This window comes from Petromyzon marinus, chromosome 54 (assembly GCF_048934315.1).
Source record: "Petromyzon marinus isolate PM22_M1 ecotype Great Lakes invasive population chromosome 54, UKy_Petmar_22M1.pri1.0, whole genome shotgun sequence".
Classification (NCBI taxonomy): Eukaryota; Metazoa; Chordata; class Hyperoartia; order Petromyzontiformes; family Petromyzontidae; genus Petromyzon; species Petromyzon marinus.
Window position 1 is genome coordinate 11212782 of NC_133720.1, and position 18847 is coordinate 11231628.

Genomic DNA, 18847 nt, shown 5'->3' on the forward strand with positions numbered 1-18847 from the left:
TATAACTGTGTGCCTGTGTGTCTGTCACTGTGTATAACTGTGTGCCTGTGTGTCTGCCACTGTGTATAACCGTGTGCCTGTGTCTCTGTCACTGTGTATAACCGTGCGCCTGTGTGTCTGCCACTGTGTATAACCGTGCGCCTGTGTGTCTGCCACTGTGTATAACCGTGCGCCTGTGTGTCTGCCACTGTGTATAACCGTGTGCCTGTGTGTCTGCCACTGTGTATAACCGTGTGCCTGTGTGTCTGTCACTGTGTATAACCGTGCGCCTGTGTGTCTGCCACTGTGTATAACCGTGTGCCTGTGTGTCTGCCACTGTGTATAACTGTGTGCCTGTGTGTCTGTCACTGTGTATAACCGTGCGCCTGTGTGTCTGTCACTGTGTAATACCGTGCGCCTGTGTGTCTGCCACTGTGTAATACCGTGCGCCTGTGTGTCTGTCACTGTGTATAACCGTGCGCCTGTGTGTCTGTCACTGTGTATAACCGTGTGCCTGTGTGTCTGTCACTGTATAACCGTGCGCCTGTGTGTCTGTCACTGTGTATAACCGTGTGCCTGTGTGTCTGTCACTGTGTATAACTGTGCGCCTGTGTGTCTGCCACTGTGTATAACCGTGTGCCTGTGTGTCTGCCACTGTGTATAACCGTGCGCCTGTGTGTCTGCCACTGTGTATAACCGTGCGCCTGTGTGTCTGGCACTGTGTATAACCGTGCGCCTGTGTGTCTGTCACTGTGTATAACCGTGCGCCTGTGTGTCTGTCACTGTGTATAACCGTGTGCCTGTGTGTCTGTCACTGTGTATAACCGTGCGCCGGTGTGTCTGTCACTGTGTATAACCGTGCGCCTGTGTGTCTGTCACTGTGTATAACCGTGCGCCTGTGTGTCTGTCACTGTGTATAACCGTGTGCCTGTGTGTCTGTCACTGTATAACCGTGCGCCTGTGTGTCTGTCACTGTGTATAACCGTGTGCCTGTGTGTCTGTCACTGTGTATAACTGTGCGCCTGTGTGTCTGCCACTGTGTATAACCGTGTGCCTGTGTGTCTGCCACTGTGTATAACCGTGCGCCTGTGTGTCTGCCACTGTGTATAACCGTGCGCCTGTGTGTCTGGCACTGTGTATAACCGTGCGCCTGTGTGTCTGTCACTGTGTATAACCGTGCGCCTGTGTGTCTGTCACTGTGTATAACCGTGTGCCTGTGTGTCTGTCACTGTGTATAACCGTGCGCCGGTGTGTCTGTCACTGTGTATAACCGTGCGCCTGTGTGTCTGTCACTGTGTATAACCGTGTCCCTGTGTGTCTGTCACTGTGTATAACCGTGCGCCTGTGTGTCTGTCACTGTGTATAACCGTGTGCCTGTGTGTCTGCCACTGTGTATAACCGTGCGCCTGTGTGTCTGCCACTGTGTATAACCGTGCGCCTGTGTGTCTGCCACTGTGTATAACCGTGCGCCTGTGTGTCTGTCACTGTGTATAACCGTGCGCCTGTGTGTCTGTCACTGTGTATAACTGTGCGCCTGTGTGTCTGTCACTGTGTATAACCGTGTGCCTGTGTGTCTGTCACTGTGTATAACCGTGCGCCTGTGCGTCTGCCACTGTGTATAACCGTGCGCCTGTGTGTCTGCCACTGTGTATAACCGTGTGCCTGTGTGTCTGTCACTGTGTATAACCGTGTGCCTGTGTGTCTGTCACTGTGTATAACCGTGCGCCTGTGCGTCTGCCACTGTGTATAACCGTGCGCCTGTGTGTCTGTCACTGTGTATAACCGTGTGCCTGTGTGTCTGTCACTGTATAACCGTGCGCCTGTGTGTCTGTCTGGGTCTGTGCGTCCGACTGCGTCAACCCCCATGGCACCTGGGTTTGTCCCGGGACCTCCTGCCAGCGAGCCTTCAACACTTGACGTTGCCTCAAAGTGCACCTAGCCTGGCACAAGTCCCGTGGTGACGTCCCCCGCCATTTAGTGGCGAATGGGGGCTGTGTGACCTGCTTGACTTCGGCCTCAAATTAATACCTTGGTGCGCCCGTGTAAACATCGCCACGAGGGAGACAAAGGCAGCGTGGTGCTGGCCACCCACCCGCTCGTCCACTGTGCCGGCCTTCATTGGTGCTTGCTGACAGCACTTGCCCCAAAAGTTTGTTAAGGCTATACGGGGGGTCTGTCTCTTTGTGACTTGGTAGAGCGTTGCTTAGCGCACAGCGGTAATGAACCTGGCTACCCGAGTTCAATTCTCGTCCATGGCTAACATCGGTGGTGAAATATCGGAACCAATCCTGGGCCCTCCCTGAGGTCAACTCGCTCTTATTTGGGTACCTGGAGCGGTGTGGACACATCAGTACCGGGGAGACAAAGGTGGCATGTGTCCACTATTTACTAGATATGCAATGGCTCGTTGTTCATGTTGTTACACAATTGGTGTTTGCATTAACCGTGTACCCGGTGATCCTGGTTTGGCTACACCACCTCATGTAATGGTGATGGCCTTCACAGCTGTAACTCGCTTCACGGCACTTGCCAAAACAGCCGATGCATCTACACAACAATCTGTGTGTGTGTGTGCAGTGTGGGTTGAGTCCGCCTGGGCGTTTTCATTTTGACGCAGAGATGTTGGGTTTGAATCCAGGAAGTCTCACACCCTGTGATTAACCGCGAGCGAGTGCTGCCCCACCTGCCAGCTGTATGGATCGAGAGGCAATTCGAAGAGATCCTCGGAAAGCCGCTCTGTGTTAGCCCCGCATGCAGCCACGCCAGAGATCCGAATGAATTCTTCGACGGCCAAAAGCGGGGGGCGGGGGGGGGGAGGCGAGGAAAGTGAGAAAAAAAGATGACCAAAAATCTGAGCAAACAATATACAAAGGCGCACCAACGTGTCATCCTGTTTAAATACGAGTACTTTATTAAAGCAGTCGTCTCTAATCTCGTAAGGTCGCACAGACACCAGTAGTTTTATTTTCACGATGCAGCAACATCACTGAATCTCAGCGGTGTGGCCTGGAGGCCGCCGCCGCCGCTCGCTTCCAGCGGAGTCCCTGCCGACGCGCGATTCCCCGTCGACGCGAGGACCGGTACCGCGTTCCCACGAGCAGCCCGCGATGGTCAGTCGCTCGGTAACCACCTGGGGTGACAAAAGCTCCCCGGTGTCCAACCATGGGCAGAGAGCTTAGCGCCGTACATTCTTTCTGTTTTGCAGACACCGCTTCCCATTAATTTCCATGTTCAATGTTTCGTATTACGTAAACATTTAATTCTGTACGATATTCCCGATCGGGGAAATAGCTACGTAACGGCACCCTTAAACAAAATGTTTAATATATATAGCTACTGACATAGCTACCACTGTGACCTTGCTATCGTAAACACGTATGATCTAGAGCTAAAAACCGCTTCAAGATAATCATTTGCCATGCTGGGTTGGTACCGTTGAGCCATATTTAAAGCAACAGGCTCAAGGGCCAATAAATCTGATGATAAACAACAATTACGCTCATCTCGAGGTTTGGTAACCCTTGCACCGCATTTTCCCCCGATTATTTATTCATTTTGGTCGAGGTGAGTCGGGCTGCGAACCACCCTGGGGCCGCTCTGGAACCACCACGTGGTCGTGGTCAGGTGGTACAGACTCCGCCGCGTCGGACTTCGTGCGGAGACGAAACGCCTCGAATGGCGCCACATTCAAGAAACGTCGCAGGCGGTGGGGGAGTCGGCTCAAACGTTAAACTCGACTGGTCAAAGGCATAGCAGTCCTCGTCGTCGGCTTTCGAGGAACAATATCCATAATAAAAGGGGTTTTTTGGGGGGGTTGAATCGCGTAAATATGTAAATGTGCCGTTCAACCCTGCCACCACTCGACACAGCCAATTGGTAAGGTTTGTCACGTGATCAAAACATTTCAATGTTGAGTCGGGTGGTGGCGGGTTTAACGACGCATTAATATTTACGCGATCTGACCTCTTGACCCTCGAGCCGCGCCCCGAGGGACATCTGGGCAAGCCTCGCTCGCAAGCGTCCGTGGAAGAGCAACGCCCGCGGTGGAAACGTCGCGTCTGCAACCAACTTGAGCTGCTGCCTGTATCAAGCCACAGACTTCTGGGAGAAATCGGGGGGTGGTGGGGCCCGGGGGGGAGGGCAACTCGGGTCAACGCGAGGTGCAGCAGTTCCACCATTGCCACTCCAGTTTATTTCAGTTTAGTTCAGTTTCTTTATTTTGGTATAGCCCTGTGAGCCATTCGGCTCTTGAATCGGGTGCAACCACAACAAGCAGAAAAAAACAAAAAACACGAACAAGAAAAACATCTTAAAGTGACTGTGTGTGACTGTGCAAACAGAAAATCCATGAAAACAAAACAGCAAAATATTCCTGAAAAAAGCACCGTACACCAACGCTGTGTGCAAAAAATCCCAGTGGGATGCAAGTCAAACAACAACAACAACCACAAGAAAACTTAGATTAAGGCCATCAGTCTAACTTTGTACTACAACAAAACAAACATGTCCAAACCAAAACACTTTTCGAAAATCACCAAAAAATAAAGCCATAATTGCAACGTAACAGTGATCATAGGGACTGTGATCGAATTTTTACAATAAACTACATAAATAACATGTAACACCAAATCCTAGAGCCATAGCTGGCTACATAAATTTCTCCACAACAGAAGCATCAGTCGGAGTATCAAATTTTTAAATGCACCTTTAAGATCAGCACGTTAAATCAAAATACAGATAATACTTTGCAGCGTCATCTGGAGCGAAACATTTTATTTTATTTTACGCCAATGAATAGCAGTGGCAGCTAGGGGTGTACAACTCCTCTAGAGCAGTTTGAGAAGATCTCATTGGTAGCGATTCAAGTTGCAGTTTATTGGCAATAGCATTCCAGACCCTGGGGGCATCAATAGCAAAGGCCCTTCCTCCAGTTTTTGTACGGCAATAGGGAATGTGAAGCTGGTAAATGAGCGAAGACCTGAGGTCAAATTTGTTCTTTGAAACAGAGAGGAGATCCAGCAGGTAGTCTGCGGATTTTTTTGTAAGTACATCGTGAATGAATAAGAGCTGGTGCACAAGCCGTCGAACATTAAGAGATGTCAAGTTTGACCCAATGTAGAGATCACAGTGGTGAGTCCTATATGGGCAGTTCAATGCAAATCTTAAGGCCGAGTGATAGATGGAATCAAGCTTCTTCAGTACAATACTTGGGGCTGATTTATACACGATGTCACAGTAGTCAAGTAGAGGCAGTATGGTAGCTTTTATCAATTCCAATTCCAAAGCCAACCTTCCCAGGGATGGGCGGACAGACACGCAGAACATTGCCAAATGAGCCCCAGGCAAAGGCGGAAGTAATTCTCATGTCACCGTAAATTATGCAGTCTGCAGATGCCTCGTGGAGCCCCGTCTGCTACAAAGATTACATCTCCATCTGTTAGAAACAAAAATTAAATTTAAAAAATATTCCCCCACCTGCCCCCCCCCCCCTTTTAAAGTGACAGATCAGTGTGGACATTTCCATGCTTTGTGAAAGTGACAGATCGGATTGATGTGTCACTTTCAGAAAGGATGGAAATAGCCACTCTGATCTGCCACACCTAAAATATTCCGGGACAGTCATCTCTGCTTGACGCCCTATTGACTAATGCCCCTCACAATTTCCCACTTACTGGTGTTCTGGGTAATATAACCTTAGTGATCACTCCTTCATATTTGGGGTGAGACCGTCAGCCAGACCCAAAGCCCCCCCCCCCCCTAAATTGGTTGATAAGCACTCCATGAGACACTTCAGCATACAGGCATTTACTAATGATGTGCTTCACTGGGATATTGACAAGGTCTGTGATATCCCCAACCTGACTACGGCTTGGGAGACCTTCAAGTACACGTTTCTCCAAATTCTTAACAAACATACTCCGTTGGTTAGATTTAAAATTAAAGGCAACCGCCCACCATGGTTTGATCCTTTGATTACTAAAGCTCATGAAAACTATGGACAAGGCTTGGTCATGTGCTCAGAAAAGTAATTTGTTCAAAGACGGGCTAGAATACAGGATTTTAAGGAATAGATGTGTCAAAAAAATACGGCATGCACAAAATCATTACTTTTCCTCCACTCTCCTGGAATCATATGGCAACGCCAGGACCTTCTGGAAAACAGTCAAATGTATCGAAAGGGCATCTAACACAGATAATCTGCCCGTTGCGCTTAACCGAAATGGGGACTATTTTTCAGAGCCCCAAAAAGTAGTCGAGAAATTCAACCTTCATTTTTCTGAAGCTGGTGACCTTTTTGATAATGTATTGGGAGTCACCCCTGCTCATGCAATTTCCTACACCCCTGTCCAAACATTAAACGAATTAAGTTTCCAGCCTATCCACGAAAGTAATGTTTTGAAACAGCTTTCCTACCTCAAAGGGTCCTCCTCTACCGGAGCGGATAGTATTCCCGTCTTTGCTCTGCTAACTGTTGGTCACCTAATTTACAAACCTAGAGCCCATATTTTCAACCTGTCCATCAAAGAAGCATCAGTTCCTCTAGAATGGAAACATTCCTATGTCCGTCCACTTCACAAAGGGGGCCCTAAAGATGATCCCAATAACTACCGACCTATCTCAAATTTGTCCCCATTGATGAAAATGTTTGAAAAATGATTGAACTACCAAATTAGCAGTTTCCTTTCCACCAACAATCTACTACATCTAAAACAATCTGGGTTCCGGAAAAAAATACAGCACCACATCAGCTAGTTGCTCTTAAACTAGTCCTGAATACCTCCAAAACCAAGGTGCTATGCTTCTCACCAGGACTAAACCAGGAAGTTATTTTAACCCAATTACATTCCTTAAATAATTATCAAATAGAGTAAGTCAAGATCTATAAATATCTTGGGGTCATCCTGGATTCAAAACTGAATTTTGAAGATCACATTGATTATATTGGTAAAAAGACAAAAATAAAAAAGTATTTTCTGTATCGACACAAGCACTGCTTCTCCCCAATGTTCCGTTTGGAATTGATTAAAGCTACCATACTGCCTCTACTTGACTACTGTGACATCGTGTATAAATCAGCCCCAAGTACTGTACGGAAGAAGCTTGATTCCATCTATCACTCGGCCTTAAGATTTACATTGAACTGCCCATATAGGACTCACCACTGTGATCTCTACATTGGGTCAAACTTAACATCTCTTACTGTTCGACGGCTTGTGCACCAGATCTTATTTATTCACGATGTACTTACAAAAAAATCCGCAGACTACCTGCTGGATCTCCTTTCTGTTTCAAAGAACAAATTTGACCTCAGGTCTTCGCTCATTTACCAGCTTCACATTCCCTATTGCCGTACAAAAACTGGAGGAAGGGCCTTTGCTATTGATGCCCCCAGGGTCTGGAATGCTATTGCTAATAAACTGCAACTTGAATCGCTACCAATGAGATCTTCTCTCAAAACTGCTCTAGAGGAGTTGTACACCCCTAGCTGCCACTGCTATTCATTGGCGTAAAATAAAATAAAATGTTTCGCTCCAGATGACGCTGCAAAGTATTATCTGTATTTTGATTTAACGTGCTGATCTTAAAGGTGCATTGAAAAATTTGATACTCCGACTGATGCTTCTGTTGTTGTGGAGTAACTCATGCAGCCAGCTATGGCTCTAGGATTTGGTGTTACATATTATTTATGTAGTTTATTGTAAAAATTCGGTCACAGTCCTTATGATCCCTATTACGTTGCAATTATGGCTTTATTTTTTGGTGATTTCGAAAACGTTTTTTGGTTTGGACATGTGTTTTATTGTAGTACGGAGTTAGACTGATGGCCTTAATCTAAGTTTTCTTGTGGTTGTTGTTGTTTGACTTGCATCCCACTGGGATTTTTTTGCACACAGCGTTGGTGTACGGTGCTTTTTTCAGAAATATTTTGCTGTTTTTTAATGGATTTTCTGTTTGCAGTCACTAAGATGTTTTTTTCTTGTTCGTGTTTTTGTGTTTTTTGTTTGTTGCGGTTGCACCCGAGTCAAGAGCCGCATGGCTCACAGGGTTACACCTAATGAACTGAACTGAAATCAGAGTGGGCATTCCCATGCTTTGTGAAAGCGACATATCAGAGAGGGCATTTCCATCCTTGGTGAAGTGACAGATCAGATTGGGAATTTCCATCCTTTGTGAAAGTGTAATAAACGACATCTTCTTGAGATGCTCGGACATCCTCGCTCCCTGTTGTATTTCCTCGTCTCACAAAGGAAACACTTCTGACTCCAGTTGTAATAAACGACGTCAACGACGGCGGTTCGAGACTCGCGTCTTTTCTTTCATGAGAGACGACTGCTCGGCTCCGCACCCCCTGACTGGATGGTATCTCTCTGTCTCTGTCTCTCTCGCTGCGCGCGCGCTCACGCTCACTCGTCCTCCCTTCCCGCGCGGCTCCCCTCGCTCTCTCTCGCACCGCTGGCTGGCGGCGCGCAGGGAGTCGAGCGAGCTTCGCCCCTCGAGGTTGCCACGTGGCGTGACGAGATGGCGGAGATGCAGTCCGCAGGCTTCCACACCGAGTCCTGCCCCTGCCTCTCCTTATATCCCTCTCGGTGGAGCTAAGCTCCGCCTCTAGCCACGCCCCCCTTAGAACCTTCCCGAAGGTTCCCGCATGTACCCACGAGCTCCGCCCATTACCTTTGGCCCAGATGGAACCGTCAGCAGGGCCGATGCAGCCCTCCGTCGCCCGTCAGTGTGCTCTCTCATTACAAGTGACAGATCAGATTGGGAATTTCCATCCTTTGTGAAAGTGACAGATCAGATTGGGAATTTTCATCCTTTGTGAGAGTGACAGATCAGATTGGGAATTTCCATACTTTGTGAAAGTTACAGATCAGATTGGGAATTTCCATCCTTTGTGAAAGTTAGCGATCAGATTGGGAATTTCCAGCCTTTGTGAAAGTTACAGATCAGATTGGGAATTTTCATCCTTTGTGAAAGTGACAGATCAGATTGGGAATTTCCATCCTTTGTGAAAGTGACAGATCAGATTGGGAATTTTCATCCTTTGTGAAAGTTACAAATCAGATTGGGAATTTCCATCCTTTGTGAAAGTTACAGATCAGATTGGGAATTTCCATCCTTTGTGAAAGTTACAGATCAGATTGGGAATTTTCATCCTTTGTGAAAGTTACAGATCAGATTGGGAATTTCCATCCTTTGTGAAAGTGACAGATCAGATTGGGAATTTCCATCCTTTGTGAAAGTGACAGATCAGATTGGGAATTTCCATCCTTTGTGAAAGTGACAGATCAGATTGGGAATTTCCATCCTTTGTGAAAGTTACAGATCAGATTGGGAATTTCCATACTTTGTGAAAGTTACAGATCAGATTGGGAATTTCCATCCTTTGTGAAAGTTAGCTATCAGATTGGGAATTTCCATCCTTTGTGAAAGTTACAGATCAGATTGGGAATTTCCATCCTTTATGAAAGTTACAGATCAGATTGGGAATTTCCATCCTTTGTGAAAGTTACAGATCAGATTGGGAATTTCCATCCTTTGTGAAAGTTACAGATCAGATTGGGAATTTCCATCCTTTGTGAAAGTTACAGATCAGATTGGGAATTTTCATCCTTTGTGAAAGTGACAGATCAGATTGGGAATTTTCATCCTTTGTGAAAGTTACAAATCAGATTGGGAATTTCCATCCTTTGTGAAAGTTACAGATCAGATTGGGAATTTCCATCCTTTGTGGAAGTTACAGATCAGATTGGGAATTTCCATCCTTTGTGAAAGTTACAGATCAGATTGGGAATTTCCATCCTTTGTGAAAGTTACAGATCAGATTGGGAATTTCCATCCTTTATGAAAGTTACAGATCAGATTGGGAATTTCCATCCTTTGTGAAAGTTACAGATCAGATTGGGAATTTCCATCCTTTGTGAAAGTTACAGATCAGATTGGGAATTTCCATCCTTTGTGAAAGTTACAGATCAGATTGGGAATTTCCATCCTTTGTGAAAGTGACAGATCAGATTGGGAATTTCCATCAAGGAGAGCGTTCTCATTTTCGGGGACGCGATGACGGACTGTGGATTTGGATTCAGGATTTCTGCCCGCACCGGTTGTTGCTTAGGCCACGCAGTTTAACTTTTAACTCGTGTTTCTGTCGTTATTGACTAATCAGACATTGAGGTTCAAAGTCAGAAACCTCAAATCGATTGTGGGGAAGCAGAGGCAGACTCAGTCTGATGGGAAATAGCCAATTCAAACGGCCTGTGTAAACAGCCACTGCATTCTCTCTCCACAATTGAACCACAAAGCATTGCCATTTCATAGCAGAAGGAAGATGTCAACATCCATCGGACAAAAAACATTCTTTTCGGGGGACTGGTGGGGGTGGGAAAAGTAAAAAAATTACTACTTCGGTGGAAGAGACCGATATGTATAGGCCACTCTCAGTTAGCCGTGGGCGGTTAATGCGGGTTGCGGATTAACCGCGCACGCGAGAACGCTGTCGCGACGACGCGCGATGGTTCAGTCATCGGGCGCTCCTCGCTCGCAGAGAAACCGCAGACTCGTCGGCACCACGGGCGGAGGCTCTATGCCTGTACCCCCCCCCCACTCAACGACGTAGCTCATCAATACGCTCCGTAGCATAATTTAGATTGGTTTTGCGTTATCCTCGTTTTATTTTATTCAGACCCCATCCACCCAGGGGCGGAGCCAGGCGGGGTGACAGGGGTGACATTCTGAGTGCAAGTGTACGACACTCGGTCTGGCGGACTCCGTGCCAACTGCATTGTCAGAGCGTGTCGCCAACCGATGGCGTCTAGTTCGAACAGCCCGACTCTCTTAATCATTCTTGAAATTAACATTTGTCGAATGTCACCCCGGCCTAAAAATCCTGGCTCCGCCCCTGCACCCACCCACCACCACCACCACCCCACTATTACCCCCTCAGACAATGGAGAGTTGACTGCAACGTCACAAATCGGAATCGCGCGAGTTGTGCTTCGGGCTCGTGAACCGTGCAGTGCGAATCGCTTGCCCCTCCGATCCCTCCCTCCCTGTGGCGGGGGGGCACCCACCTGACGCGTTCCGACCTCGCTCGAGTGACCGGCACAGGCAAGCAGTGTCGGCGAGCCGAGGTTCGGCAGCCGACGTTGCGCTAGCGCCGCGACCACGCCACGTGGGTCCGATGGCGGAAGTTCTCACCTGGGGCTAAACGAAACAAAAAACTCGACGAGGCAAACGGCATTTTAATTCAAAGCCAGTGCGGTAACACCAACATGCAGTACTTTCTCTGTGAGGAGGTTTCTGCTGCTCTGATCAGGGCTGGATTTTGGGTTGGGGTGAGGAGGCTGACAAATTGTCCATGGCCCAGAATTCCAGAGGAGCCCATAGGGGGGGAGGGGGGGAACCCGTAATTTTTAAGAATTGAATGACTTTAATTAATATGAACAATGTCAGCAATTGTACCTTGAGTGACTGCTGTCTGCACGTGTAAGAGGAAGGTTCGTGCGAGAGGATAGGAAAGGAGATTTTCTCCATTGCAGCATCTGGGAAGGAAGGCGGGGGGGGGCCCTAAATCCAGCCCCAGTCTCCGCTGCAGTTGTGCTGTAAATGAGCGAGGAACAGTCCCTCTTCCCCGCGCCGTGAAGAGCTCTCATTGGTCATTTATTGACACGGAACCCCGCGCAACCCAAAAACGATCGTTCGCGAGACGAGGCAAACTCGTCGAGGCGGTAACGGATCGAACGTATCGGCTTCGGAGAGGAGGGCGACAACCGGGGAGGCGAGAGCAAGGGTCTGGTCTGGGCGAGCGCAGTACAGGAGCACGGCACGGGAGCGCAGTACAGGAGCACAGCACGGGAGTGCAGTACAGGAGCACAGCACGGGAGTGCAGTACGCCAGCACACCACGGGAGTGCAGTACAGGAGCACAGCACGGGAGTGCAGTACAGGAGCACGGCACGGGAGTGCAGTACAGGAGCACAGCACGCGAGCGCAGTACAGGAGCACAGTACAGGAGCACAGTACAGGAGCACAGCACGCGAGCACGGTACGCGAGCACGGCACAGAATTGCAGTACGCGAACGTGCGACACGCACGCAATCGGCGGTCGCATTAACGAACCGGACACGCACTTCTAAGCCGTCGGAGCTGCCGCGCAAGCGCACGGTGCTGGTTTCGTATAAGGCGTCCGTCCCAGAGTTCAGCGAGGCAAGAGTTCGAGTCCCGTCCACTACGTTCCCTTCACCCGCCGAACCTCTGCCCCTCCGCGCTCCTGACCACGCGCTACGGGTAGCTGATAACTTAAGGATAGGTGACAAAATCGTAAGGGGGTGCAACGTCCCGTGATTTTCTGTCGTTTGGCAAAACAACGCAAAGAGTCGAGTGCGACGATCATGGGATGGGGCGGGTTGGGGGCTTGAAAGGAAATTGAAGGACACGAATCCATTGGCCAGAGCACAGGGTGGTGCGTGAGGATCGGGCCGCGTCCTTTCCCGACGTAGACCACACGCGGGACTTATTTCTCAGCCAGCACGAGGTCTCTCATCAAGAGCTGTGCCGTTCACTGCGACAACCCGCGACGCAACAACAAATTCCGCCGCCAGATTTCGGCGCAAATTATTTCCCCCGCCCGCCTGGACACCAACCCGGACAAGTCTGGGAATCGGCGACTACGAGCGGTGGCAGATGGGAAGCCATGCCACGTTCTTCGCGCGTCAAATAAAAACGGATCTTGCGATAACGCACTTCGCCGAATAAGGTTATTATTGCAGTTCGCTTTCATTGGCGATTTAAATGCGTTGGTGCAACTCAAGTTTCGCCATCTCAAGCGGGGTGCTAACAAGTCAAATATTTGGTCTGGGCACCATGGCCTACAAAAACATGAATCCACAATAATTTTTGACGGGGGGTTTTTGCCTTGAGACCAGTGGTTCTTAACCTGGGGTGCATTGGAGGTAAATCATCAAAACACAGTTGAAGCACGGGCAGGTAAGTACAACCACTCTGTTTCATCAAACCCTCTACGCATTTATTACCGTTATACATTTGTTTTTTTTTACAATTGAGAACCAAATGGGTGCAAGGCTGCAGCAGAGGTTAGGAACCACTGCTTCAGGCCATGAAACACCGGAGCAATTGTAAGGCAATCGTCACAGGCAACAGTTGCCAATACCATTTTCTACCACGAAAAAAAATCTGTTTGCTCATCTAGTTTTGGCGAATCTGACCTCTGCTGCCACCTCGCGTGCAACTGGCAACTTCCAATTCAATCGCAGATTTTGTGCGCTCTGCAAACCAATTGTCTCTCGTTAACCTGCTCCCCCCCCCCCACGCTTTTCAACAAAGTATTTTGTCACTGGCAAGACGGAAGTCCCGTTCACTTCTACGCCAGGGTTTTTAGCTACTACATTTAACCCCGGGGCGTTGAAACACGAGCGCACGTGACATCATACGTCACGGGTCTGTAACTCTTTGTTTGTGAGAGGGGCAGCTTGTTGGGCTACTCCAAGAGCCTTCGCGGGCCAGATGTGGGGGACATTGGCCTCCAGTTTTGAACCCTTTCACAGGCGGTCCTGTCTATTCTCGGGGACCTGCCAATGCCCTCCAAAGTCAAATGCGGGGTTTGTTTGCAGGCCACACACGTGATAAGGTCAGCTTCTACCACACGGTAGAATCTGGAAAAAGGAAACTTTTGCGCGGAAGGAACCAGGATCATACCCCGTTCGTTCGGAATTAGTTTATACGCCAAATATAAAACGGACTCAAGTTTACAGAATAGATGTGTGCAGTATTCCCTCATGATTACAAACGTACTTATCCACGATTTGGGCAATCTGCGAATCACACCTGGCACTTTATACGGCTGCATTTAAAGTGATTAGAGAAAGTGATGAGATAGGGTACGTTCATTCATAAACTTTAATTTAATACATTAATTTGTATTTACTTTGGTTTAGTATAACCACTTTAAATAGTTTTCATGTTATAATTTTCATATATTTAAGTAACTTATTTATGAATTTATTTATGTAAGGTAATTCATTAAAAAAAGATGCAATGGTTTTCGTAGGCCAAATATCATTATCCGTGCAGTGTGCTATTCATTAGCAATACCATCCGCAAAAAAATGGCTATTCACGAGCATCTCCGGAACGTGTCCCTCGCGAAAAACGAGGGGATCCTGCAAGCGGCTGGCTACCAATGGCCCCCCAATGCCATTGCCAAACCAAGCGGTCACAGTTGACAATTGCCATGACACTGCCCCGAGCGTATCATGGGGGGGGGGGGGGGCCTTTAGCCTGGCTTTACCACTCAGGCATAAGTGCTAAAAAGTTCTGGATAGTAAATCGCAAAAAGGACGCTTTCAGTTCTTGAATTAAATGTTTGATTGCTAATTTGTGACCTGCAAAGAACACGAAGAAAAAGCTCGCCGAGTTGCTCGTATACTTTGGCTGCAAAGCAAAAGATCGTGGCGTACTTAACAAGGGGCACTTCACCCGAACAACCGCAGGCGGCGCCATTCAAACGAACAAAGTTCTGCAGCTCGCTATGCAACAATCCGCACGTGGAAACACGCCGTCAGCACAATGTGCCCACGAGCACTCCATACTGACCACAAAGTCGCTTCGGGCACAGTCGGCATTCTCTACTCAACATTCCCATCGTCGTCGTCGTCGTCGTCATTCATTTGTCTTTTTTTTTGTGGGCAATGGCGGGCATTGCTAAACGAGGACATTTTTGTTGCTGAAAATAAACCGACAGGAGTTGAGCTGGTACCAGTGGAGAATTCTGCTGTCACTATAACGCCAGTCGCACGCCCACTGCCAGCCTTTCCGGGTGCGTGATTAACCCAGGTCTGCCTCTCCCTGGCAAAGGCGGCAACTTTTGATGCGCCTCAACGGGCTTCTTTCATCCGCGGGTCCCGCGTTAGAGGACGGCAAATGCTTTGTGCTGCTGCTCAGTCAAATGTATGTACGTTGAACTTACTTCGCGCCGTACGTAGCCAACCGTGCTAATTGGCGGCGAGGTCATTGGAAGGTTGATGGACTCTGTTGGTCACAGTGCGGGGGTTGTGGGTTCAGTTACCATCACTGATGTTGGCAGTGGCTGAGAATCGGTCAAAACGTTGTTTTGATTTTATGGGTATTCAGCCATCGTACTGCAGAAAAAAAATGTGGCCAAGTGATGCTCAACATAACGCCATGGATCTTGCTGGATCTTGCTTTAAACCGGAACGTACTTTCAAAGTAGGAACTTATCTGCCACTTTAACGTCGTGCATAATTCATTGATTTTCATGTCCAATCTCAGAAGCGAGGCAAGGATTGAACCTAAATTGTCATGATTGGGTGGCCACCGGCGGGAACCGAACGGCCTGCTTGAGGTTGCCGTTGGGGCCCCGCGCAAGCGGACACTGCGGAGAGCAGAAAAAGGCATTGCACTCGACGGTGACTCGTGGTCTGTGGAGGTCCTCATCCAGCAGTGGATCGATAAAGAGGGCTGTGTATATCCAGGGTCGTAGGCAATCACTTATTTTAGTGGCCACTCCCACGGATTTCGGTTCTGCCTTCGCCTGCAGATCCCATTCACAATTGTCATAAATTTGTGCTCCAAATTGGCAGGGGCTTGTTATTGCGCCTTCGTTTGACCCGGAGTGGCTCACCATAAGCCAGCAGTGGAGAGGTTCTGAAGCCGTCCCACTGCGAGCCCCCATTAAAAGTCAAGTATCACGCTCAAGGATATTTAACAATGGTTGTAGATTTACAGCCTCGGTCAGTCCACTGGCTGGGCCTTGTCATCCATGGGGGATGCGTAAACCATACTTCACCGCACCAATCAGTGGGAGTTGACCAAGAAGGAAGCATGGGAGTGGTAAGGCCGGTTCAGGTATCACTCGACACTGACTTTAGAAGTGGCCGCGAATGAAACTCGTGATTGGCTGCGCTCGCAACTGCCACCGTCGCTTCAGAGCCTTAAAAGAGCGTGGTCACCGACCTGGTCGCAAATGCTGCTGCTGCTGCTGGCAGCAGTTAGAACGGGTCACGCTATACTGACAGCACACAAATCCGACCGGTATCACGATTCAACGTACAGCCGCAGTACACGATTCCCTAAGATGTGGTACATTCAGGCTTGGCGAACCCAAGTTCGCGCTTCGTTAGCCGATAGAGCGCGCGCAGGGGGTCTACGCGGTTATCGCATTAAATACAAAACTGTACACACACGAGCCACAGGCTAAGTGCACGGGAACAAGGGAGCAACGAGGCGGAGGAGGCAGCGACGTTCGCGTGATAAAGGGAGTCATTGCTTTTCCTCGACGGTCACAAACACAGCGTTCACGATGGCCACAGTGCACAGCCCGGGGACGATGGGGAGAACTCCTAGCGGGTTGTCAACGCGGCCAATGGCACACCGCCGCGTCACACCGTATTGTGTACTTCACCGCCACGGCTTGCGGCAGCGGCGGGGGGGCGGGGGGGGGGAAGAGTCTAGTGGCGATCGCCCACGGAGCAACATGCACTGGGGAGTTTTTTTTTAAATCTTTTTTTTTCTTTTTCGCCACCAAATTAACCGAGCGTTTAAACAGCCGCGCGGACGCGCGGGGGGGGGGGTCAGGCGGGGCGGGGTCAGGCGGGGCGGGGTCAGGCGGGGCGGGGTCAGGCGGGGTCAGGCGGGGCGGGGCGGTTTCCCTGACGTTGATAAAGGCGACGGCGTAAGACAGCGGGGCTCGCTCGCTCGCTCGCGCCGACGGGGCGCTAACGGCGAGCGAGCGACATTCGGCATCGTGACGGCGCGCCAACTCGACCCCACGCACACTGCACGGGAAACGCACGTGTGTGTGCGTGCACGTGTGTGCGTGCACGTGTGTGTGTGTGCACGTGCACGTGTGTGTGCACGTGCGCACGTGCGTGCACTCCATCGCAGCGGATGCAGGGGGTCCCCCGGGACTGTCCTACGCACGCCGGGATGACGTTGACTTTATGATTTAGGGGCAGGTCCAGCCTACAGTAAATCCTAGCCCGGTTAAGGTGGCGTTACAAAGCTGCGTCTCAAGTTTCCCCCAAGACAAATACGATTCCGATCCGAGTGGCCAAAGCGGCGCCACGTTCTAAGAAGACGCGTGCCCACCGGGGTTGAACGACGCGAAGGAAGCTCAGATGCCAAGATCGCCTTGCTGCCAGTTCACCAACAATCAGCCGGTTCTGCTTGTTGTATACGGTGGCGAGCGAGGTTTGGGAAAAAGCGGCGGCCGCGGCGGGCGGCTTTGCCCGCGGACGCAGCTTTTTTTTTTCCCGTGAGGCTCAACGGATGAAGGCGGCACCGTGCACTCTCCATGGCAGGGGAGGGTTGTATCGGGCACGGGCGCGGGCTACAAACGTCGGACAGCCCCGTCCCGGCTGACGGGGTGCAAAGTAAAAATCCAACGGACATTGCGCGCACCAGAAATCAGACCCCGGCAACAATAATTACAAAAAGAAAATTACGACAACCGATCATAATGGCCGATGTTAACACAAAAAAAAAAAATCATAAATGCAAAAACATTAATAATAATAATAAAGGAAACCATCAAAACGAAACAAAAACGAGATAAAAAAATGTATACACATCTCTTTGGGGTGTATGGGAAGACGATACAGACGCGACGAAGCTTCCACACACCACTCCCCCCCCCATCCCCGAGTGTTTCAAGTCGCGGGCAGCCCAAGCGGGAACGCAGCAAGGGCTGGAATCCCACAGCCACGCGAATTGTGAGTGCCTTGAGAAGGGAAGGTGAGGAGGTTTGCGAGGAGGAGGGGGAGAGAAGGGGAGAGAGGGGGAGAGAATCCTAAGGGAGAGAAGGGCAGTGTGGAGCGGAGAGAACAAAGGGGAGAGACCGGGCAGGTGTAGAAGGGAGAGAAGGGGGAGCCGGGAGAGTCGGATGTGAATTTGCTCCTGCATTCGAATGCAAGTGCACATCAAGTCTCTCCGCACAAACCAACGGGATGTTATTCTTGCCACGCATATAGAAGTGACAGTCAGCCATTGGGCAGGGAATCGACAGCTCGGCGGAGGGGCTTCCAAGCTACGGAGGAGCAATCATGGAATGGGGCCGGAAGAAGGGCCACTATCTGGGAACCTACCAAGAGAGGATCGTCGGGTTTCGTGAATGCGGCAGCCTGGCGCGACTTCATTGCAGACGTTACGATTGAAGACAAATGATAAATGTTCCCGTTATGGTCAACGAGCGACAATTTGTAAATAACCTCATCGTGCGATAAAACCCAATAGCGGATATTATTTCCCGACATTTCCATCACGGCCGTGTCGAGAGCCACGTACAGCCTCAACGGCTCTCTCTGCAATGTCTCGCACTGCACGTCTTGCTGTGCCCAATGGTGGCGGCACCGGTCGACCCGGGGGAGGAGGACAAAAGGGAACCAAGAGTCCGCGTGGGCAAGGAGAACCCTCAGATGGGATAGAATAAGAACAGAGAGGTGAAGACGTGAGCGGGCGGGCGGGCGGGCGGGCGGGCGGGCGGGCGGGCGGTTGATCTGGCGAGCAGGCGGGCTATCGGGCGGGCGCAGGTGGCAGCGGTCACTTGTAGAGCATCATGTCGCGGTGCTGGTACATGCACATGTACGCGTCGCACAGGAGGCGGGACGCCGGGCCCTCCATGACGCGTGGGTCCAGGCCGTCCAGCTCCTCCGGGCGCATGCTCAGGTACTGCGCCACCTCCGGGCACTCGCGCACCTCCGGGATGTTGAAGCCCTCCTGCCCGCCTGCCGGGAGGGTTCGCGGGCGAGGGAGACCACGGGAGGGATTGGTTTCCAGGCGATTCACGGCTCAGGCGAGTATCGAGTCTGTTTTGGTGGTCATCGCTCGTTTTACAGC

The 18847-nt window shown here is 50.0% G+C and overlaps 1 protein-coding gene across 4 annotated transcripts in view; it reads right to left on the reverse strand.

Annotated features, from left to right (window-relative positions):
• Positions 1 to 2867: 2867 nt before the first annotated feature.
• Positions 2868 to 18847, reverse strand: part of CYLD (CYLD lysine 63 deubiquitinase) — a 55546-nt gene continuing 39566 nt past the window's right edge. For all 4 annotated transcript variants that reach the window (XM_032974700.2, XM_076052190.1, XM_032974701.2 and 1 more), the window contains one exon: positions 2868 to 18735. In XM_032974700.2, coding sequence (XP_032830591.1) covers positions 18551 to 18735 — 185 coding nt within the window. In that variant the 3' untranslated portion in view covers positions 2868 to 18550. The remainder of the gene's footprint in view (positions 18736 to 18847) is intronic.